Below are 24,213 nucleotides of genomic sequence, written 5' to 3' on the forward strand. Positions count from 1 at the left end.
TAAATTTATGAATTTGAAGCTGTTATTCATACAGACTCAGACAAGAAATTACTCAATGACTGTTTAAAAAAAGGTGTGAAACCATTACTTCTTTCAATTTTGCAGAGTTGGAACTAATCTGGTGGTCAGCCAAGAAGCTAGACAAAATTACTGCGGTCGTTTTGCTTAGTTGTTAGACTTCTAAATAAATAAATCTCCCAGTACTGTAAGAAATAGATGCAGAAAATGTTACATGAGTATATAAAACTAGTTAAACTGAAACAAAGTTTTGCGAAGTGTGAACCTCAGTATGCAGGCCTTGGGAAACCTGTCAGCAAGTTATTTTCTATCCTTATACACATATTGTATCTCAGAATTGAAAACAAAATTAGTAGATGACCTAGTTCTATTTCCAGATAAAAATCTGCAAATATGACAAGTAATGTAAGGAAAGTAACTCTCAGTGATGATGTTACTTACTCTGCAGTGGCTGGAATGCCTTGGGAATGTTGTTCGTCATTGTTCTCTTTCAAAATCTTATTCAGTTGTATTGAATTCATAATTATGAGGCACACGTGACTCATCCTTCCCTGCTTTGACAGAAACTTTTCTTCAAAGGAAAGCATATACATCCAAAGATTTTGTGGTTTTTATGTGATCAGAATTTATTGAAAACAACATTTCCATAAATTCCTCTCTGGAACATAGTAATCTGATATTAGGTTATGCCAGCTGCAGATCTAGAGCTTATGTATGTTTTTAAAATATCTTTTTATTCATGCCTTACTTACACCTTCATTTGTAACTTGTATGTCTTCTAGCGAAGGCTGTCTAACACAGTATGTGTGTCTGAACTAACAGTTAATCTGCATTAGTCTGATAATCATGTGAATATACCACATAAAAGCAAAATGTCATTTCCTTGCTATTGTACACTTACTTAATTACTTACACCTTCTCTTTTCTGGCTTTGGATAACTGCTTTACTCCCACGAATCAGTGCTAGGAGCTTAGTTTCTTATAGGGAGAAGTCTAAGAAAGCCTCAGTGTCCCCATACACTGGAAAGAGAAGTCCTCACAAAACTTTGTATCTTCGAGGGTCAAGGTAAAGCTCAGAGAAAGCTTCTTGGTTTCATTGTGAACCACTTCATTGCTTAAATGAGACATATTTCCATTTTTTCTATGATAATAGTATCGTTTTTTGCCTTTGTATTCTTTTCTTCTGTCACAGTGGAAACTGTCACACAGAGTAGACAGTGTACACACTCCTGCAGCATCATTATTAAGCAAGTTCATATCAGGCTTCGTTAAAACCCTCAACAGTTTTTATAGGGCCATCACCAAAACACTGATTTTTTTAAAATCGCTTATTCAAGTTTTGACGTTTTACAGTTTTTTTTGCCATAATGACCTTGTAGGAGATTGCAGTTAGAATATACTGTGATACTAGAACTACAGGCTTTTAAACTGTTTTTCTGAAATAGTTTAAAACCAAGTAATTTATAAGCAATTAGAATGACCCTGCAAACACCTACACGCATGATGTGTGCTGCACATAATTTGTTTACTTCGTTTGTGGAACTGTGAAAATGCTACCACTTCAATTTGGGGCAGTAGAATAAATAGGAAGTACAGTTCCCTACCTGTGCTTTCTTGTTTGTGCATATTTCAAACACATCTAATTATACAGTGGTGCTTTTGCTGGCAGGAAGGATTGATCCCGAGGGGGATTTTATGTTGTGCACATCCCAGAGTAATGGTTTTGGGAAAGAGTGAGTCTGATGATTGAGCTTGGCCCCCAGTGTACAGAGAGGGCTGTTGCTCAGGATGTGTTTTCTGAAATAAAATGCCGCAATTCAAGGTTTCTTCCCACTGAGAGTGACCACATAGCCTGTTGGATATTGGCCCTGCTAAAATCCTGTTTGCTTAATTAACGATAAGTGCTGAATCACAAGATGAGAGCTCTTACTGGAGCCCGTATCTGCGTGTGCTGGCTTCACCATTTAGTTGTGTTGTTCTTCTCCACCATCTGCCACTGCAAAAGCTCTCAGATCCAAACAGGGTTACAAGAAAGCAATGAGAAAATGTCGAACCAATCCCAAGGCACGTTGTGTTGTTATGTAGCTGTTATTTCTATTTACTGCAAGAGCTGTTTCTCAGCATAAAATAACGAGTCACGTAGTAAAAGTAATTTCTGTGGGCATTAAGGCAAGTGATGTGAAAAGTACAGTTCAGGATTTTAGTTGAAGAGGGGTATTAATTCTCTGGCAAACTAAGCAATACATCCTGAAGCATTCAAGATTTGTTTTTCCCCTCCAAAAACTAATTTAGTCTAATTTAACTGTGTGCTCCAATGTCCTTTGTTAAGCAAATGAAATATGCTTTCATTTGTCTTTTGTAAAGAAGGCGGAAAGGTTCCAGAGCTTCTGGATGGAAGAATAGGTGATGGTAGGATCACAGACTCCATCTTCGGTTGAACAGGTGCACTCAGGAAGTTGGAAATAAATACACACGTTTGCACTTGCTGTTTGCCATTTCTCAGGAGTAAATACGGTGTGTGGAGGAGCTGCAGGACTCAGCAGCCGCTGCTCACCCTGCGGAGTGGTGGGGACCTGCTCCCCTGGCCCTTCCCGACAGCAGATCCTCACACAGGCTTGCTCTGTTTTCTGAGGAAGAGCTGCTAAACCCAACTCTCCATTGCAAGCAAAAGTACTATTGCTTTACTATTTGACCAACCAGTTTCTTTTCTCTCCTGGGCAAAAGTTTGAGATTGACTCAATAGGAATATTCCCAGGTGCTGGATCCTGCCTGTGGCTATGCTGGAAAATACAACACTATCTGTTTGCTCCCTCTCGCTCTTTTTTTTTTTTTTGTCTTTTAAAATAAAGTCAATTTGGCAAATGCACAATAAGGATTAATTAGTAAGTGTTTGTTCAGAGCTTTGGATGTCTTATGCCTTATTTGGAAGGAATTCTGAATATTACTATTAATACATTGGCTCGATTGTGACCAGCATCTTAAAAGATTTTACACTCTTCCAGAATCAGGTGCAATTTAGGAGTTTATTCTCAGTGTTTGTGCATATTTTAATACACATTTTAATTTATTTATGTATTATGTTATAGGTTTTCAATTATTTATACTTTAAAAAAATATTTAAGTGTCTTACGTGAAGAAAAATATACTTATTTTTCTATTGTATTTTAGACATGTTTTAGCATCTCGAAGTATTTCATAGGTATATGAATATTCTGAATTACTGTTTGGAATTCCATAGGCCAAACAAGGAACTACTTTTACCTGTAGAAATCAGAGTGTTCATGAAGTAGTAGTAGGGTTGCCAGTTGTACACTTCAGTGTCTTTTCTCAGTATATTACGTTTTCTTGTATTAGTAAAATATCAGTGTCAAAAATTATTTTAAAGTATTTTTTTGAGGAAAAACCCCATATATTCTTTGGGGGGTTGTTTAATTCAGATAAAGAATTTTACGTAAGGTTAATGCTAAACTTTTGAATTGAGCAAGAGCGCAGGTTCTTTAATGTATTTTTAGAGCTTTTTTGAGGAGAAAAGAGACTGAGTATGTGTAATTCTAAACATTATTCTTCATTATTTTATCCTGTATTTGAACACATGTTCCTTGATGGCTTATGGTAGCTCATGCAATTTAACAGAATTCAGATGGTAAATTATCTGATTCTACTACAAATTTTGTGTCACCTATTGCCACATGTAAAATAACATGAACTCATGTCACTGAATATTCTCTACAGGATTTATCTACAATGGTACATTGATAGCACTGTACTCATCCACCAAGATAAATATTTTTTTACATCTGTATTACTTTAGAAGATTTCATTTTATTGGAGGAATTGGTAGTCTGTCAGTAGACAAAAAAGATAGACTAAAATCTTTCTGCTTGGTACAAGTGAAGTATATTCCATTTTAGAATCTAATGAATTGAACTTCAGTGCTGAAACAAAGTATCGGTGAAGCATTACGCTTTGGGAGAACAAGAATGTGGACCTGAGTAAAGAGAATTTCTATTTTTTGCCCTGATGAAGCGATCAATTTATGGACATTTGTGTAGGATTTAAAATGACTGTTTTCTGCATTTACTAACATCGTGGAGTTCAAAATTTTGATCTTTAAATCATCTTTATAGTGAATACTGCATCAGGTGGAAAGACCTTAAATCAATGCAGTTTCACACTTGTGAAATGTGTGTAAAACACATCTATGTGCACATACAAGTCTATGTAATATAAAAATCAAAGCTAGCAGCAAGCAACTCAATATTTATTTTTCTCATTTTGAATATGTTTGTAAGGTTTATTTTGTTATCCAGTATTGCAGAACAGATAGAATCACTGACACAGTATGTAAGAATTTATCCTTTTGTTTTTGTTCAGTTTGACAAAGGATATGCTTACAGCATTCGCCACAACTATGGGAAAGAAGGGAAGAGAACGGATTACACCCCATACAGCTGCATGAAGATTATCATGTCCAATCCACCAAGTCAAGGAGATTATCATGGTAAGTTCCTTAAAAAAAAAAAAAGAGGCAGAAATTGTTGACGAGAGAAGTTACAGAGAAGTTACTCCCTCCTGCAGTCTCTTGAATTATGTATTTAATTTTAAGGCCACAGTGGTCTTACACTGTACTCTTTAGATCACACTTGATAGCTTCTGGTTTTATATACATTATGTCATGCAGTGCAAGGAGACTTTAAATGTACAGATGCTTTAAAAAGTGACCAATTAAAGGTGTTTTGAGATATGAATTCAATCATACAGAACATCTGAAGTTTGCTAGGGTATTTTAAAACCTCCTACCTCTGTGTGACTAAACATGGAAAATCTCCATCGGCTTCGCTGTTGTTACTTTAGTACCAAGTCGTTCATCCAGTTGTGTCTCAAAGCTAATTCTAGGACAAAGAGCCCCACTCTTATTTAAGGGGATGGAACTTCCTAAGGTATTTCTGAAGTAATATTTTTTAAAAAGACTATGCTTTAAAGACCAGTTGGCTCTCATTACTTGTCTTTTCCTGTTTTTTTCAGTTATTAACTGTACTAGCGCTATTGTTGTTAGTAAGGAACTAACTAAAACTCTTTTCCTGTCAGTGAATGAGAATTGTGGCCTGTTTCCGTTGTGATATTTTATGTAACTCTTGAGCCTGTGGTGCCCTGATAACCATGCAGTGGAGTAATGATTAAAAAAAAAGTAAGAAAAAAGTAAGCAATTGTACACATGGGCAATTAACTTTCTTATTAATAAGCTGTTAGACAATTAGGAAGAGCTTAGCTGGTCTCTTGAGTGCCTTAGTGTGCTAACAGCCTTGTTTGTGAGCTTGCTTGTTTTTTACCGTCAGGGTGCCCATTCCGCCACAGCGATCCTGAGCTACTGAAGCAGAAGCTGCAGTCATACAAGATCCCTCCCAGTGGAATAACTCAGGTAAGGCCTATGTTGTTTGGCGCTTTCATTAATAAGGCACTACTTTTCAATTTTACTTTCTATTTGTGTAGGAACGCTATATGCAGTTTGTCAGTATGTATTGTGAATTATCTCTTTTTATAAAAGGTTTAAAGCAGAGTCATGGCTTTCTGACTCCAGTGCTCCCACCGATGTGTTGATTGTTGTAATCTACTTTTTATTGCTTAATATTATGAGTTGGTTTATTACTATAGTGGATATAATGCAGAATTTTGTTTTACTGCACTGTGATGAAAAACAAAGTTTAAATGAATCTGGCAATATTTTAGATAATTTATTTTTATTTTTGCAGTGACTTGTGGAAGACTGTACTGTGTAGTCAGTACACATAAGTAATTGCTTCCTATAAAGAAAACTTAAACATACATTCTCAATCATCCATTGTGTTAACATCCCCGAAACAACAAAAGGACATGAAATGCCTCGTGAAACTATCTTACTTAGCAAGGACAATGCAGAAATTGGAACTTTTGGACATGTATACTGAAGGACTGCGAACCAGACTTTTTTCTAGGAATGTTTTCTTCTTTTATTTTTCTTCTTTTCTCCTGGTTCATATAAACAAGCATTTGACTGTCTTCCGTATATCTGACAGGCAGCAGAGATACTTTGCTTTGGCTTTTTTCCTTTTTATATGCATCAAAAATTGATGAGATTTTTATCCTGCTAATCATTGGAAAGATTGGTGAGGATTTACTGGTTCAGCTGCTTTACTATGTGTGGATTTGATTTAGTAAAGGTTATTTCTTCAGTCAATTTGCACAGTGGGGCAGTATCTTCATATTTAACATAGATTCTTACTTGTTGTGAATTGAGATTTAGGTGGCCACTCCTAGTGTTAAACCAAAACAAACCCAAAACAAAACATGCTCCATCTGAAAAATAATAATAATAATGAAAAAAAAAAAGAAGTTGGCTGTGGCTGGGTTTTCAGAAACTGATCTTTTACAGCAGACAGTCTCTGATATATTTAGCAGGAGGATTCACATTTAGTAGGATTGGTTCACATCTGTCCCCAAGATCTCAAACAGATTTTATTGCTACCACTCCTCATTGCTACAGTTGCATGGTCCAATAACATTTGCATGACTAATAAGAGTTCAGGATCTTTCAGTCCAGGCCATGTCTTTTTAGAGTCGTCTCTGATGCTGGTGACAGTTGCTGAGTATCAGAAATGTTGTTTTTCCTTTAGCTCAGTGAATGGTTATTAGGGATGGATGGTTTGTCAGTCTTTTGAAGCCTCTGATAGAGTTGCTTTTCCAGTATCTGGGCCTCAGGATTGACATTCACTCAAACTGTACCCTTTGAGTCTGTTAGACCTCCTGTTAACTCCAGATCAAATGAGAGCTTGCTTACAACCTGACAGATTCCTGTTTTTAATGAATGATTCAGAGCTCAGCCTTTCAGCTATGTATTTCCCGTGGCTTGGGGCCTTTTACACTTGCTCCTTGCTTTGTTCCAAAATTATTTTGCCGTCTTCAAATGTGACTTCATTTAGTGTCATCCTCTTGCTCTAGATGTTTTAGATAAGGAGGTTGTACAAAAAGTGAAAAATTCCCTTCTGTGTTGTCAAAACCAGATCAATGTAGGTACCGTAATGCTTTTTCAGTTCTCTCTGCCTGGTTTATGGTAGAGAGAAATGTGTTGTTCTGGGCTGAGACAACACTCAAGTGGCCTTGTGCACAGGGCAGCGAACTTAAAAGGAGCAGACATTTTACAGCAGTTTTCCAGGGGTACGAGCTGTCTGCAAGGAGTGGAAGTCTCAAATCCATTTAATAAAAGTCAGCGTACAAAGTAGCTGCGTCATCAACAAATGTGTGTCATGGTGTTACAGGTGAGACAGCCTGTAGTGGATCTGGATACTGGTTTGGTTTAGGGTTCTTTTATTTGTTTGTTTTACGAATCAAAGAGATTAGAACTGTATCCCAGATTGATTGTCTCACACAGTCCCTCTCGTTCCCACCCTGGTGGTATTTACTGAGGTCTCAGCTTTCCTTTCCAGCAAGGGAATCACTGCTGGTCTGGGAGGACAGAGCAGAAAGTCATATCAATGCCTGCTTTGCAGCTGCCCGTGGTTAACAGTCTTGGGCATTACAGGCCGTGGTCCCAGGGCTTTCCCCAGCATTCATCTCCCTGCATCTGTGATCTCCAGTGTCATCCACAACTTCCCAGGATCTTCACCCTCATCTTTCTGGGCTTTGAGGCCCCATTTTTCTTCATCTAAATAGTAAATCTGCAAAACTTTTGGTTAGATTCCTGACTGGGAGTTCTGTGTCATGTTCCTTTATTAATGTGGAGATCAGACACTTTTGTTTAGTCCAAATATTATCAAAATTTACAGCCAGTCCATACCATTTGCAGCTAGCAGGTTCATACTTGACTGTTTGAAAATTCAGTTTTTGATATTTTACAAACCTCTATATGAAATCTGTGCAAAAGTAATTTGAACTAACGTTTGTTTGCTCAATTGTTTCCCAGTTTACTTCTTGATGGGTGTCACTGAGGGAGTTAAGAGACACCCTGCAGTGGTAACAGGTGTCAGATCACGTCAACAGTAGACTTCTGCTTTCCACCTTAGTAGTGATGCATGCTTCTCTGTGGCTAAGGAGCTGCATTAAGGAATTCCAATGAAAGTTCAAGACTTGTAGTCTCTGTTGAATACAAATTACAGAATTCTGCAAATCACATTGAGAGGTCACATACCAGACCTTCTGTTCCTCAATCAATTCATCGTTTCAGACCTCCCTGCTTACGGCATATGTTATATCACTACCAAGTTCTGTATCAGCAAAATAAAATACTACAAGATCTGTGAAATTATGCACTGAGCAGTGAAACCGAACATTTACATGAGTACATAGAGTTACTTATTTAATGGACTGCAAGCAGCGTGGAATGTTATCTTAGAAGTCACTTTTGATAACTGAGGCACTCAAAAATCAAACTGTCCATCTGGGAATCTAAGAAGAAATGCTAGTATTTCTGTTCCCAGGATGGACAGGTTGTGAGAAGGCTGTTCTGTGCTTTTCCTCTGATACTTCTCTTCAGCAAGAATGTTCCTGCTGCACAAAACAAATCCAAGACAGTTTGATATCAGGCTACTTCACTGTGGGATCCCAGGATTCAGTCACTATGCTGAGACCTTCTAATTCTAGAATCTGGTCAAGTTTGCTGTCCAAATTCTAATCCTGTTTGAACTACCTCATGATTGACTTTAAAAAATAGGGTGTTCCTGCTCATTTCTTAAGAGGATGTCTTTGATTAACATCAGGAAACATTCTGTTGGGCATAACTTGATAACTTGTGGCCTGGGGTGCTGCTTTTTTACTTGGTGTATCTCAAGGTTACTATCCACCTAATAGGTGATTTTTACTATAATTTATAGTAATTTACTGGACTTGAGATGACTTTCTGACTCAGCCAACAAGTGGCTGCACAGAAATCCTTCACCTTCAGACATAAATGCTTATTTTTATCATTTTTTTCCAAAGATTTCCCTATGGCATTTCCTGTGTGAGAACCCAGTCTTCCAGCATTATCTCAGCTGATCTTAATTTTTTTTAGCTGATGGGTGCTTGCTTCCTTTTTTACCTTTCTAGGAATATGACCTTTAGGTGACAGTAGTTGCAACAGAATAGCAGATTTTTTAAAATTCAATTCAACAATTCTATCAATTTTGAGATAATATTAATCCTTAAAATGTATTGTACGTTTTTACTTATAATGTTGTTTAAATTTTAGAAGATTAATCTTTGTTTTATTTAGTAATATATTTTTCACCTAAATGAAATGCTTTCAGGGCTACAGAGGATTAATATGCTATAAGCATAAGGCGTGCTTCTTTTTGAGAATGTGCCAATATCTATACGCACGAGACCTCTTGGGTGGATGGTTTGTGCCCTTAAATTTTTCATACGTTTATCTGTCAGTGTGCGAATCTGTCATGAAAACAAATGAGATTTTTAAAAGACATCTTCATGCTGGGTCTCAGGAATGTATCTGTGCTCAAGGTCATGAGATCTTCAGAGCTCACACCTACAGTTCTGCTTGTGTGCTCACCAAGGGTTTTGTTCTCATTGGAACTTCTGTACAGTTGTGCAGTTTTTGTGGAACAGGTACTCCAGAGCACTCTTCTGGGCAAATGGCATTTGCGAGAGGAGAACCTCACACTTCTTTCTTCAGATGAGCAGTAATAGAAGTTTCTCTCCTAAGCTAAGAAGTTCACTCTGATTCATTGAAAGGTCAACAATTTCTGTTCCCTACTGAGATGAAATTCTCATTCTGAAACAGAGGTTGACTGGAGCCTCATCAGGCCTTCCGGAAGCATCAGTCAGGATGTTGGTGCTGTCCTGGCCAGGGAGGCTGGAGAAGCCATGGCAGCTCAGGCCATGCACAAAGGATTTTACTTTGGTGGGTATTTTGTACCCAAAATAAACAGAACTGGTGTCTTAACCTTAATTTGTGCAAGTGTGAATAGAGATATTCAAGTCTGAGTCTGATGGAGGCTTAGCACGTGTCTTTATCAGCTGCGCCTGGAGGCTTGCGTTTCTTGTTTGCGGGACTCTTGTTTTTCATGGCTGTCTGTTGAATGCTTGTTGTCTCCAGCTCATATACAGTGATCTGGATCAGAACTGTTACTATTAGAGATTTTCCTTTCCATTTCTTCACAACATTTTAAATATTCATCAGGGTCTTGCTGACAAACTGATCTTGAGGACATTTATTTTTCTGATGAAGCTCTCAGGGGATATCATAGAACAAGGCTATTTTGATGTTTTATATGTTTCTTTTCAGTGGTCTTTGTGCTGTCTATCAGCACAAAAAACATGGCTTATTCCTGAATATATTGTGTTCATCAAGGGAATGCAGATTCCTGAGTGGTGGTGGTTTATCTTCCATGAAGTTAGTTCACAATCCTTTAGACCATGAGAAGGTTTGGATTTGTAGTACATCAGCAACTACCTAAGTTATTCTTTTTCCTAGTTCTCTCATAATTTTCACAGGTTATCTCAAGAGGTCCTTGCGTTGTGAAATCCAGGCCGCTGTCTTGGTTGATTTCAAGTTGACTGGCAGTTTCTTCAAGTGGGTTTGGATGTTTCAGGAAAAAATGACAACCAGCAACCCATTGTTTTGGATGTGTTTCCCTTGCTGTGTTTTGTGTCTATGCTGCCTGTTTCTGTGGGTTCTTTCCATACCCGTGCTCTGCCTCGATTTCCGTTCTGTTTCCAGGGCTTTCCCCGTCTGTCCATTCAGAACCTGAGGCCTTTGCCTGTTGCTGGAGTTTATTCTTAGGACTTTGATCAATTGCTTCAGTTGTTCTTGAGACTCTCTGTTTTCCAGTGTAGATGGCAGTTGTTTCTCTGTGGTAAACTGCATTTTTCTCTGATCAAGGGTTTGGTTTTTTTGTGTTTGTTTTTCCCAACAGCAAGAACGTGTACTTCATTCCAGCACTGTCAGAATACAGTTATTAATGTTATTTTCAATCTTTTTCCATGTTTTTTATCTTATTTTGGGGTATTTCTTGGATTCAAAGAACGTGGAGCTTTTCTTCAGCTTCTCAATTACTGAACTTCTGTGTCAAAAATTTCAGTTTATCAGACCTGTCCATCTTTATGTGAATGATGCATAGTTTTCCAAGCATTCATTTTGGTTTTAGCTGTGTAGTCATGAATTAGTCCTCCACTGGGGTTTAATCTGTTGGTTTAGGGTACTCATATGTCTTCCTTTCAAGCCCATGAAAAAGCTCCTCACTTGTTTATGGAGCTTGTTCCTCATGACGATTACATGAGCCGCAGTGTGGGCTGGGGTCCAGCCCGTATGGCTGCGGTTTTACCCAAACTGGTTGGTTTTCCAGTGCTTTTCTCAGTCTTCTCTTTCTGGGGCTGTCCCCCGTACACTTGAGATAAAGGGATGCACCTTTTCCTTTTAGGTTCATAAGCCCAGGAAGCCGTGCAGTTTTTTTATGCAGACAAAGCATTTGGCTGGTCTGTGGTGGAAGCAAGCCCCGGCCTCATGGTGCTTTTCCAAAGGATTCTCTGTGCATGGGCTAGATGGGGAAAAAAAGGAAAGCTGGACCTTGGGACGATGGTGCAGAGCAAGTACTGCCAGACCTCATGACTTCAGTAATCAGCCTGAGCACTGGATGGCTTTCATTGCAGCCCTTGGTTTTGCACTCAGGAATGAAAACAGTGATCAAAACATTTGCATATATGAATCTGCTTGCTGCGAGGTATCTAGATCCAGCCTGCTATCCCAGTCCAGATTTTCTGAGGCTATGTCTCATTTGGGAGTTTATCTATTGAAGTAATTTTCCTGAGGTAATGCAGCAGATGACTTCTAGGTCTTGCCTAGTTATTATATAGCCTCAAGCAGAAAGAATTAATCCTGATGTTTATTCCAAGAACTAAATTATTTAACTCGTATTTATTTCAGATTTCCCTTAGGTTAGGCTATTTCTTTATTCATGATAGTAGCTTTTTTTGTTTGTTTTAAAAATGCTTCTTGGAAAAGTAATACAGCTAGCTGAGCATCTAATGTGCAAATGTGTGATTGTATGGCATTTGAATTTATAGTATATTTTGGATCACATTTCATTTCTGTCTTTAGTATACTGCTAATCAGGTGAAATCTTTATGAAACCAGGTTTGACAAGAGCTAATCAATTTGAAGAATATAGAGATTAAAGCATATGTTAAGATGAATGCATCTGTTGTGGTGCTGTACTAAATGCACTGTAATGTGTTGCCTACATATCTCAAATAGAAAAGCAGATATGATAGGCTTTGAATTAGAGTTATTTCAAAATATCTATTATTTGTTTCTGAAAGCTTTCTTGGAGAAATTACCTATTTTCCAATTCACTTCGATTGCAGTAATAAAAGAAAAAGGTAGTAAAAATTTCTGGTTCTACAGTCAAGAGAAATAGAGAGTCTAAGACTCATCCTTTTTGCATTTGCTCCAATTACTAGTTTTTCTTTAGGGAAAAATGCTTATGTAAATGAGCCGTAGATATCTTCAGAAGAATATTCTTTCTAGTAGAATTGTTCTCTTCATTTAAAAAACTGCTTTTTTTCCCCAAATTGGATTAAATTAAAGCTGTTGATTGAGCCTTTGAACTGTGGCCAATGTTCTCTAACAACTTTAGTGTTGTGGGGGAAATAAATAAGCCAATCTGTGCCTAGGTCTCTGATATAGCTATATGTTTCCATGAATGAAAAAAGAAACAGAACACCAAACAAAATACTCCAAAACCAGCAAAAAAAACCCAAACCCCAAAACACACCACAGTGGAAGAACAAAAGACAACCCACACTCTCTCTCCTCATGATCTAAAATTAGAAAAGTTTTAGATCATTGCTGACTGTAAAAATATTTTCCCTTACAGCTAAAGAATTCAGCCCTAGTATCAGTCATCCTCATGGTAGTGCTTTTGTAAGCTCTGATTAGATAGTAGCAAGTACTGTTTAAGTAAGAGGTCTTTTACTAAGTGATTAAATAAGAGATCTTTCATTAAGTTAGTATTTATTGTGAAAATATATGAAATGGAAATAAAAATACAAGAACAATTTATATTCATGATATAGCCAAAACTTCTGTGATACCCATTTTATAATTACAGTGAAATTTGGTACATAAAAGTTCCTTAAAATTTCTTCCAGCAATTCCAATTTTGAATTTTGTCTTTTTTGACTTGTGGCTATAATAAATATTTGATTGATCAAGAAATGATATGGCACTTGATATATATTAGCCCTTTTCATCAAATTCACACTTTTACTTAGAACACAGATTTTGCGAGCATTTACCAGAGAAAGCATCCCACCACAAATTAACTAGTTAAAACTCAGTTTGTAAAGCAGGGCACCCTTACACATTTTCTGTCGAGAATTTTTTAGAAGTGTTAGACTTTGAATCCAGAAATTGTACGTCATTCAGACTCAGACCCCTTGTTCACTATGCAAAATCTCTCAGTTATTGTTATACATCAAAACCTGTAAATGCTTTAAAATCATTAAATCTTTTGAAGTGGACAATGTCAATCACAAAAGTATGATTATTCAAGGAAACATCATAGTGAAGATAAATCTTTGTGGCACTCTAGTGTAGATTTGTGTGAAAGTTTCCACGTTTTCTATAGATGGGGAACATTTATTGATAGGAGACAGCATTCAGCTTTTCTATTATTTTAAGAGCAATAGTTGTGTGTTAGGAGTATGTCTTCCCCGTTTTATCTGAGATTATACTTTCTCTGGCTGACTCTGCAAACCCTGTATTTTGACACTACATTTCTATGGTTTCCCAGCTACCACGTGTGCATTGTTTAATTGTCTTGTCTTTGGTTTATTTTTAAAGCATGAACGTCCTCATTGATTTAATTAGGACTACTTTCGCATGTAAGCTGAACAAATACAATCATAAATTTAACCAGCCAATACTAAGCCTTCTTTTCTGATATTAAAATTCACACCTTTACTGTCAACCCCAGTGACTTTTTTTTGTGTGTGTTTATTCGTGCTGGGGTGTTACTATTAATATTTCTGACACCATCAATGGGTAAAGTGCTGTACAGTATTAACAGGACGTGGCTTTAACATCTTACGATGACATGACATCCTAACATGACGTAGCGTAAAACTAATTATTTTTAAAACGTGAGTTACAGTATTCCAGACTAATTTTCCAAATCTTTGGTTTATTGCTGATAAGTGGAAACAAGTACTAGGAATGACAAGTTATATCTGGCTATTGTCAGCTAAGATTATTATGCTAAAGAGGCTGTAGGTGACTAAATACAAGTGGACTGTTCAAAAATCTGAATTAAGTATTGGTAAGGAAAAAAAAAGGTGAATGTTGACTAGTTACTGGTGAATGGGCTTGTGAGAGTAAAACAAACAAACAAAAAAGCATGGTGAAAGAAAACTTGAGAGAAAGAAGAAGCAGAAACACATTGAGAAGCACAGCTAACCTGCTTGATAATAAAAACTATAAGAATACAGAAGAGTTTTAGGGTTTGTGCATAGATTTTATTATACATAGAACACAATTTAAAGTACATAAGGTAGATGATTGAACTAGAAAATATGTGTCTAATCACCTAAAGGACGTAATACAAATGTACGGTCAGGTGCTATTGAGACTGTTTATTATTGAATCACAATATGGTTGGAAGGTGCTTCTGGAGGTTTTCTTGCCAAAACCCCCTGCTCAAGGAGGGTCATGTAGAGCTGGGTGCCCAGGGCCATGCCCGGGTGGGGTTTGGCTGTCACCAGGGATGAAGTCACCACAACCTCTCTGGGTAGCCTGTACCAATGCTCAGTCAAATGTGCCTTTTACAACAAATAATACAAAAAGTATAGTTTAAATGCTTTTTTTTTTTTTTTTTTTTTACTGTGGTTAAAGAGATGAATGACATTCATTTCAGTGTGCCCAATTTAGAAATACTTAAATTCAGTAGTGAAATCTCAGACTTCAGGTCCGTGAGCAGTTAATTAGTCTGAATGGGCCCTGCTAGTGTGGGAAACAGTTCTGCCCTGGTGGGTTCCCATTCTTTTCCTTATGCTGGCCTTGTGACTGCGTGGTAAAATAGACGAAGAAAAGATATTAACTATAAAGGACGAATGAGGTTCGTTTTCAGATGGCAGGAATGAGTGGACAGAATTAGGGGCTGTGTCTTCATACTTCAGCAGCTTCGATTTATGGTGTATTAAACTACTTATAATTTTTTTTTATTTAGAAGGGAAAGAAAGAAAGAAGTACACAAAAAGAAGAGGGATAAACGCAGAAATCAGGATGCGAAAACAGATAACACACGAACATAAAATAAAAATATTTCACCTCATTGTTCTTGAAACAGTTATATTGGAAACTTAAAGCGTACATGAATCAAATACTACTTTTTTACATTGTGACTTTTCTTTTTTTAATTGTGAAGTACTTGAGATGCTTTCATATTTTATAACAGTCCAGGCTTTGTCTTAGCATTGCAAGAGAGGAATGTGGGTTATACATCATCTAAAACCAGGTATGACTGTCTTTTAAAACAGGCGACTGTAAACTCATGCAGGATTTGTCAGTTAAATGAAAATGTGTCACTGAAAAATAGCAAAAAAAATTCTAATCATAAAATGTACATTTTTAAAACTATGTGCAGTCAAGTACTCCTCACTACAGGTGACAAGTAAAAGTCTGAAGGGAACAGGAGCTCTGACAAAGCTGTAACAATGATTTTGTAGCCTGTGGGTGAGAGTCCCTATGGGAAAACAGAGCTTAAATCTGAGAAAATTTACATGTGTATGTTATAAATGTGAAACCTTCAAAATCAGTTTAAAACACAAAGGGAATATCTAAAAACAGTCAGAAGGACTTAATGCTGAGGTGGTCACAAAGTGGCCCAAAACAGAAGAAAACTGGACTGTGTTCAGATCTGCTCCAGCAGTTCCACCCAATTGTATCTTCAGTCACCTTTGAAATAAAAATGAAGTTAGAAATGTGTCATGCTTAACTGAATCTATAGTAGAAAGATTTTAATTTTGAAATATAAGTGAATTCTGCAAATTTCAAATAAAGCAAACAAACTTTGAGTAAATGAAAATAACAGTGGATAATTGCAGAGCCTAAATTATCCTGCAGTGCAGTGTCTTAGCTTTTGGTGCTGAGAATCTACAAAGCAGGTGGCTGCACACACACAGCTGCCAAACATCATCTTCACCTTATTAGTAGTCAGTAAAACAGCATCAGAAAAGCAAGTTGCAGATGGAAGCAAAACAAAAGACACAGAAGAACTAACAAGAAGAGTCCCTGAGTATGTACCTTTCCTTGCAAATCAAGCAATTTAGTGTAAATGTCTTAATATATAGAGAGGCAAAAGGTTGCTGCTGTGAATTACGATAGTTTTGAGTGGAGGTCTGTTTCTGGGTAATGCTAGTGAAAACCAGCTGCAAGCTTGCTTTCATTATGTGCACAAACCTAGTAGGAAGGATAATGTTTATTATGAATTATAATTCTGTTTTGCTTAAATAGGGGATTGTTAGTTTCTTGCACACAGAGGACTCCTTTCTAGATGGACTCCATTCTGTTGCATTTTTTAAACTTTTTTTTACATCTTAGCAACTTGACCCGCATTAAAGCCAGTTAATCTACTAAACCTGCTCCTCTTTGCATATGTTTAATCTACCTCTTGTTCCTCAACCCCATCACATATGCAGAAGATGAATCTGGTCCCCTGTGTCATGGCCAGTTAGAAGTTACATGTGCTAGTTTGGCTGCCTCTCTGAAGGGGTAGGAGCTGAATCATAACTGCTTTTCCCTGAACAAGCCACAAATGTTGATCTGGCTTTTCTACCCAACTACAACTTGTAATCAACAGGTAGGAACTTGTCATCTTGCCCTGTCAAATTTGACTGAAATTAGCCAACCAATCAAAGTTGGGAAGGTGATGTGGTGGAGAGCAGGAGTAAGATGATGACTACCAGTGCAATCATATACTTTAATAAATTTAACAAACTGAGTGGAAGTCTCTGGTCTGTTTCAGTTGACATTCTGTTCTGTGGAAAACTCTTATCAGTGTCAAGGAAAAGAAGCGCTGTAAAGACCTAGTTGCCAGAATTCACTGGAGAATATTGGTGGAAGTTCCTCTAACAGCTGTTCTCCAACAGATATATATATATATATACATATATATCTTACTAATAGTACAGCAGCAAAATCTGTGTGCTGACTTAACAGCTGCTCTGAGAAGTTTGAGGAGTCTAGGGGGAACGGGACAGCAGTTCCTTGGTGAAACTGCCGTGCACCTGGGCAATACCCATCAAACTGCTGTGATTGAGAAGTTAAACAAACTGCAGAATGACTAACCTTTTAACTGGTCAACTGTTTTGAATGTTTTCTTATATTACAGGAGGACCTTGGTGCATTTAAACTTTTGGGGTTTATACTCAGAGTTTGTCCATACTTAAATTTTTGTTTGCTCACTTAAGGTTCTGAGAATTTAAGTATATTTACACCTGAATTTAGAGAAATTTTTATTTATATTAGGTGTAATATTGCTATGATGAAGAATAGTTTTGAGAAAACCTGAAGTACTTATGAACTAGATTAAATTAGTTGACATGTTTCAGCTGGAAACTTCAGGTTTGAAAAGTCTGAATCCTAAAGAACATTAGAATGCTTATTTCAACTCACAAACATACATATAGGTCTTCTGATGATTACTGCAAATTCAATGAAAAATACATTTTTAAAAAGTGCATGCATACAGCCTGGTTTGCATTTACCTAAAACCAGAGATAGCTCCTTTCCATGGTATAGATTTTGTAGTGAGGGACAGAGGAAAACATAAGGCAGTATTTGATTTAAATGTGTAGAATAAATGAGTTTTCTTCAATCCTTATCTACTTAATATGATGTTAATATTTTCAGTCAATTTCAAAGGAAGGAGGAGGTAAAAAAAACAGATACACACACGCACAGATAGATAGTGCCAGATATTGGTCTTTATTGCTTAATTGGCCTTGATCTTTTACAGAAGATTTAACAGGAAGTGGCAAGAGGGCTAGAAATGTAATCACTTGGGCTATTACAGAGAAACAATGTGACTAAGTACTTTCCTAGCAATGTGTTGCTGTTTTTATCCATTCAGCAATTGTAATTTATTTATACATCTGTCAATAAATACAAGACGGCATCCAATAATGAGTACAGCAGGGGCTTAAGCTGGAGTGTATTGCTGTGTTTGACATAAAGGTCAACCCTGGGAAAGGGGCTTGAAATTGACATTTCTTGAAAACTATTTTTCCTTCCACTGAGGCTGTCTCTTAATTCCAGCAATTTTCTCTGATAAGCAGAGAGAACATACGTTTTGATTATATAAAGAAGGGAGGAGGTGATGAAACTTTAAAAAAATTTCCACCGGCATTGCATTCTGGTGATAAGAATGGGACTTTATGCAGCACAGAAGAGATTACCTGAAGTAGGACTGGGAAGCAAATTGTATTTACAAGAGATGGCATGATTTTCCTAAAAGGTGTTCAAAACAGCCTATTCACTCACATATTCTGCTGAGCTTGACTAGAAATAACTTCATTTCAAAAATGACAAATCTGATTGAGGGTAAAAGCATTCCCCTCTCACAGATACTTGTTCAAAGGATTTGCATTAAATTTTCTTGATGGGAGCACAGTAGTATTTTATTCTGCTTCTGCATGAACTGTTAATGTGGAAAATAAAAATACAAATTGTGTCCTTGATTGCTTCATGCTTCAGCCACTTGAATTACCAGATTTATGTCTGCAATTATGGAAGAGAGGTTACTATATGATAGTTTGACAATAACTGTCACCATTATATTACCAATATATAGATTCAACTTATTTTTGAAGTTAAGAGTATTGAAATTACATTTTAAGGACCAAGTGTATCTTCCTGTGGTTTTATCTTGTTTTTAATGTAGCCAGGCTATTTTTAAAGAACTATAGTATATATAAATCTTGTCAGTTATTAGTAGAATACACACATGTCAAAGGTGCCATGTCCTGAAAAGTTCCATAAAGTATATACAAGCTTGTTGTGCAACACCTTGTCATGGTGTCAACAAGATGTATACATGCTACTTCTGAATCTTTTACGTTTTTCTCCTTCTGTATAGATCCTGGAATTGGTGAAAGGAATGCATTACCAGCTGGCCTGTCAGAAGTACTTTGAGTTGACACATGATGTAAGTAGCTACTAATTTTTGTTAAACTATAATCACTGTCTTTGTCTTGAGGAAGGCCTTGGAAACCATACATGGAAGTACAGAGACGATTTGCAGGTCTCACATCCATTATTAGCTGTCTTACCTTGTTAGTTTTCATTTAATAATTTAAAATATACCTCAAATATTTGTATTTTTCTGCATTTATATATTGATGTAATTAATACCCTGAACATTAGAAGATGTAATAAAAGGTTATGGTTTCTTCCTGAACATGTCAATATTCTTGAATTCTCTCTATTTCAAACCATTTAACTTTTTCTCTATCCCATTTTTAAACAAATTGTGGGTTTTAAACCATTATGCAAGCTTGTTTAAATTTTTAAGATATATTACAAAATACCAAAATGGGTCTAACAAGTTTAACTGAAACTCTTATCTTGCAGCACTTACATAATTAATATTGTTAATTTTCACTTGATATTTTTTCATGTCTTTAATCATGTGTGACTACTTTTAAAATCAAAATTAACATTCTCAGAGCTTTCCCATTTGCTTAATCATAAGCTTCTATAATATACTGAAGTAAGATTCTCCATAAAATCGTAAGATAGCAAATGACTGCAGTCCATCTCTTATGTGATTTCTTCCAAGACCTGGTTTTCGCAGCGGTTCTTTGTTGTGAAGGAAAAACAGTGGAGCATGGCCCGTCTTATACCTTTGTTCTCTCCTCAACTCAAAAAATTAAAACGTCCCTTCTAAAGATAAGAATATGGAGTAGCCTTGCTAAATACACGATAAAGATTAGATGACCCACTCAGAGACATTTACCATTGTGGTTTTTGTTCTCACTGGTTTTCACATTTGATTTAAATGGACGTGTTTGTCTTGGCAGATTTCCAGCAATTAATTATATGTGTGAATGTGTAGTAAAAGTATACTCTGAACTCTGTATCCAGTGCTGTTTCGGCAGCTGTAATTAGAGAGGAACACTTTGTCTTACAATCTGAGAAAACGATAAAACAGGAAGTACAAAATTATATATAATTGGAATTTAGATAATACATGCCCTATGTAAGGCTAAGTCAGTAGAAATAATATTTTCCTAAGATATGACTGCAAACCTCAAGGTCAACATTCACCAAAGCGTAAATCAGCGCAGTGTCAAAGGTCTGTTGTGTTTTAGGAAAACTGTCTTTCCATTCTTCTATAGCAAATTTCTGAAAAGCACTGGCTTTTTTTTGCTCTTTTCGTAACTTAGATATCTGTGTGTGCTGCTTGCCCTGATAGTCATCTGTCTGCTTTGCTGCTGCTGTTACTTCTGTGAGAGAAACCAGAACGCACAGAAAGGCATTTTCTGCAGTTTGAATGAAACGTGCTTATGAAGGCAGATGTTTTAGAGAATTTAGCTGCTAAACTTGTTACCAACCTGCATATTCTGTGTAAACTGGGCTTATTAACTTTAATGGCACATCTCTCCTGAACTTTCTTTCACTATCTCACAACCACAGAACAAAAGCAACCATCATTTGTGGGGTCCAGCGCGTTGTCTTGTGACAGGAACCAATGTTGTTACTGTTATTTACATGAATTGCTGTATTAGTTGCTTATTATAGGTACAGCTGTAACGGGTACTGATACTTTACAATCCTTGTCTATTTTTAAGAAGTAAATTAAATCTTGCACATAGAAAAAATTCTGGTGCAGAAGAATCACTTTTGAATAGTTCATTTAAAAACATATGCAAACCTCATTTTTCTTAGGCCTTTGTGACCAAATCACAGGAACTTTTTTTTTTTTAAAAAGGGATATCGTTAATTGATATTATTTACTGTAGCACCATGGTTGCTCCGTATGTTTTTTCTGTAATAGCAGCTGTAGCATTATCAACTGTTATTTTAAAAGTTCTTGCTTAAAACCAAAAGATACTATAGCTACAACAGGATTGCTTCAGGTTTTTCAAAACAGTATTTACTATAGCAGAAATACAAAACAAAGTTTCTGTGAAAACCAGTATGTGCACCATGTGTTGAATCCAAGGAAAGTCTTGTGTTGGTATAATCTGCTGGATGGAATGGACAGTTCTGTCTGAAGTTACAAGCCTTTTCATGTGGATCAGTGTGTGTTATAAGCTTAAATTTTTGACTGCACAGAAAATACATTTTTCTTTGGGCATAGTGGATTCCAGATGGATTTACAGGTATAAATGGATAAAGCTGCTAGAGAAATCAAGTTTATCTATCTCTGGTAGTAAGTTTGAGTTAATGATGCAGCTTTAAAAATTGATGTGTGTTGACCTGTATTACCTAAAAGCATTGTAAACCCATCTAAAGTAGCATGAGCAATCTGATACAAAAAGGCCAAGAAATTTGTGTATGCTTCAATTCCATTTTTGTGGTCAAATTTCTTGTGCATTTCCAGCCAGAGCAGAATATTTTTGTTCAGAGAACCTTGTTGAAAATTACACAGAACTGAATCATTTATGTATCACTGTATCACACAGGAAGATGATAATGATGAACAAAACTTCCCCTTTTTCACTTGAGGCTCTCCAAAAAAGGTGATAAAATGAATGGGCAGAATTATTGTAATTAAAATAGGGTTCATGGAGCCATATTACAATTTTAACTAATCTGTAAATAGCTTTTAGCTAGATGCTGTCAATTGCCTCTGTAAAAGTGCATGATGAACTGTTTCTACACCTTATTCCAATTTGTTGGGGAGATAAGAGTTTAGAACAAAATGAAGAGTTAAAAAGTGAACCTTCAATTAGTCTGAAGAAAACTGAGATTTTAAGGTAAAAAAAAGTAGAACTAATTAAAAGGTTCTTCTAGGAAAGCTGGCTTTTCACTCTATCACTTACTTTTAAGCCTTTTTGGTGTAAAGAAGTAATTTAGTACCCACATAATAGAAATTGATACGTGGATGAAAGCTGGCTGGGTAAAACTCATCCAGATAAGACTGAAATGAAATTCAGTGGTGGCTTCAGGTTTCTTCTTTATTTTCTTTTATTTTTCTTTGTGTCTTTTATTTTGAGCACCAAATTAGTGTGCTAGGCCTGTCACTTAGTTTTTAGATTTTTTCAAGCAAGGTCACTTACTGTAGTTGCTAATGTCATCTTCATGTCTGAATTACTTTTTTGTTCTATGTGTTGCCATTTTCCGATGGAGCTCAGCTAGGGTGGTGATCATGCATTGAATCAGGGTTCCATTTAAAATGCATCTTGATTCTCTGCTTTATGATTTTTCACAAGTGACTGAAATCTAAACTGATGGATTTTGGCATATTAAATCAGTACGTGTCCTCGTGAGACGCCGTGTATGTGCAAAGTTGCCTGTTATGCTTGAATTGGCCACATCCCTCTGGGAAAAAGGGAAGACAGTGAAAGCAGAAAATTACTGGTACATGGCTTTTAGTCTTCCTTGGTTTATTGTATCACAAGTTTGGGAATTTTTCCAACATTATTTAAGAGCAGAATTTTTCTCAAAATATTCTTAGTATTTGCATGAACTTTGTTGAAATATTTGATGAGCATTAATTGAATGTTCATTTATCATATAATTATGGAGCTGAAAGAATGTGCCTGCTAAGCAGAAAGGAGCAGTAAAAATATGCTGCACTTTATGCTAGTTTTCTGTATTTTTTTCCACTGAAGACTGTTTGTTCTTTGGTATTGGCTGCGCATCTGATGGCATTTCAGAATGCTGATGTTGTCACTGGTGGAGCAGAGACAAGCTTGATCTGTTGGGCTTCTTTCTTCAGCTTCTGCCTTGTAGCTATTGCATTTGTGACTACTGAAGAAAACAGGCAAAGAGGTGAAGCTACCCGTTTCCATTCACAGTTTCACACTGATACTTAACATCTGGACTTATTTTGTGCAGTTATTCCAACTTAGGCAGTTATTCTCTACTTAGGCAGTTATTCTCAAGGCAGTTATTCTCTACTGTCATTTGCACTCCAGACCTGTCTCTGTCCCTCTTTTGTGTAGGTAAATGCTGTTTTAAGGTGTAGGTTCAATGTCCTACATCTGTAAAGGTATGCCATTTTACTTATATTGTTTTATACATCGTGGGATTTTCTTTACTACAGCAAAGACAATGTGAAATATTCTTTGAATATGCCAAAGCAGTTGGTGTATTTCTAACACGAAAGAGGAAACTTTGTGATGAAAGTAACTCTGTATGTTGCTAATATTTACTGGGATAGTATTTACAAACTGACGCCTTTTTCTTCAACAAAATTTGAACTTATTAAATTGCTAATTGATTTGTTCTTGAATGTGAAAAAAATGACGTTTTGAAATAAATATAATAATTTATTGTTCCTTTCCTTTTATGTGCAGGTTGATGACGTTGGGTTTTCTTTGAATCATCCTAATCAGTATTTTACAGAGAGTCAAAAGCTATTAAGTGGTGGTAGAGAACCAAAGAAGGAAGTAATTAATTCAGGAAACACTCAACAAAGAAATAATAGTCAGGAAAGTGTGAATTCGAATTCTACTCCCACCTCTTCAAATACAACAACTGATGCAGAACTGGAGGGACTGGAGGCATACTTCACTGAAGACTAAGCAGCTGTGTTGGTGGTTTTGTTTGTTTATTTTCTTTGGTTTTCTTTCATTCTTTTCCCTTCTCTAGCCAAATTTGTCCCTATACTCAGGAGTATGCACTTCATTACCTGGAAGACACAGATATTTAATGCTTTGAATAGGCTGAAGAAAATAAATATAATGAAGCTGTAACTGCATCCAGTACTTGTTCTTGCTGCTTTAGGACACTGTTTCATATGGCATGTTGAAGGATGGGAAATGAAAGTTCCTTCCCAATTATTAGTTGATTTTTGTCTGACTCAACTTTTTCGGTTTCCTTCAAAATGTTTAAGTATTTTTATCCCATTTTGACATCATTTTTATATATTTCTTCTTAATAAATAAATTGCAAATGATCAAACCCTCTGGAGGAGTCAGTCTGTTTTCTACAGGAGGAGCCGAGGGAAATCACCTTCCTAATTTGTGTACTTCGGTGCTAAAGGTAGAGAGCTCATTTTG

At 36.4% G+C, this 24,213-nt stretch overlaps 1 protein-coding gene across 1 annotated transcript in view; it reads left to right on the forward strand.

Annotated features, from left to right (window-relative positions):
* PRIM2 (DNA primase subunit 2) overlaps positions 1-23,844 on the forward strand; it is a gene marked incomplete at its 5' end in the record, with an annotated part of 102,001 nt that extends 78,157 nt beyond the window's left edge. The window contains 4 exons of the mRNA XM_080342742.1: positions 4,393-4,519; positions 5,355-5,437; positions 19,119-19,187; positions 23,509-23,844. Coding sequence (XP_080198868.1) covers positions 4,393-4,519; positions 5,355-5,437; positions 19,119-19,187; positions 23,509-23,736 — 507 coding nt within the window. The 3' untranslated portion in view covers positions 23,737-23,844. The remainder of the gene's footprint in view (positions 1-4,392; positions 4,520-5,354; positions 5,438-19,118; positions 19,188-23,508) is intronic.
* Between the last annotated feature and the right edge of the window lie 369 nt (positions 23,845-24,213).

Source organism: Nesoenas mayeri (assembly GCF_963082525.1).
Source record: "Nesoenas mayeri genome assembly, chromosome: 3".
Lineage (NCBI taxonomy): Eukaryota > Metazoa > Chordata > Aves > Columbiformes > Columbidae > Nesoenas > Nesoenas mayeri.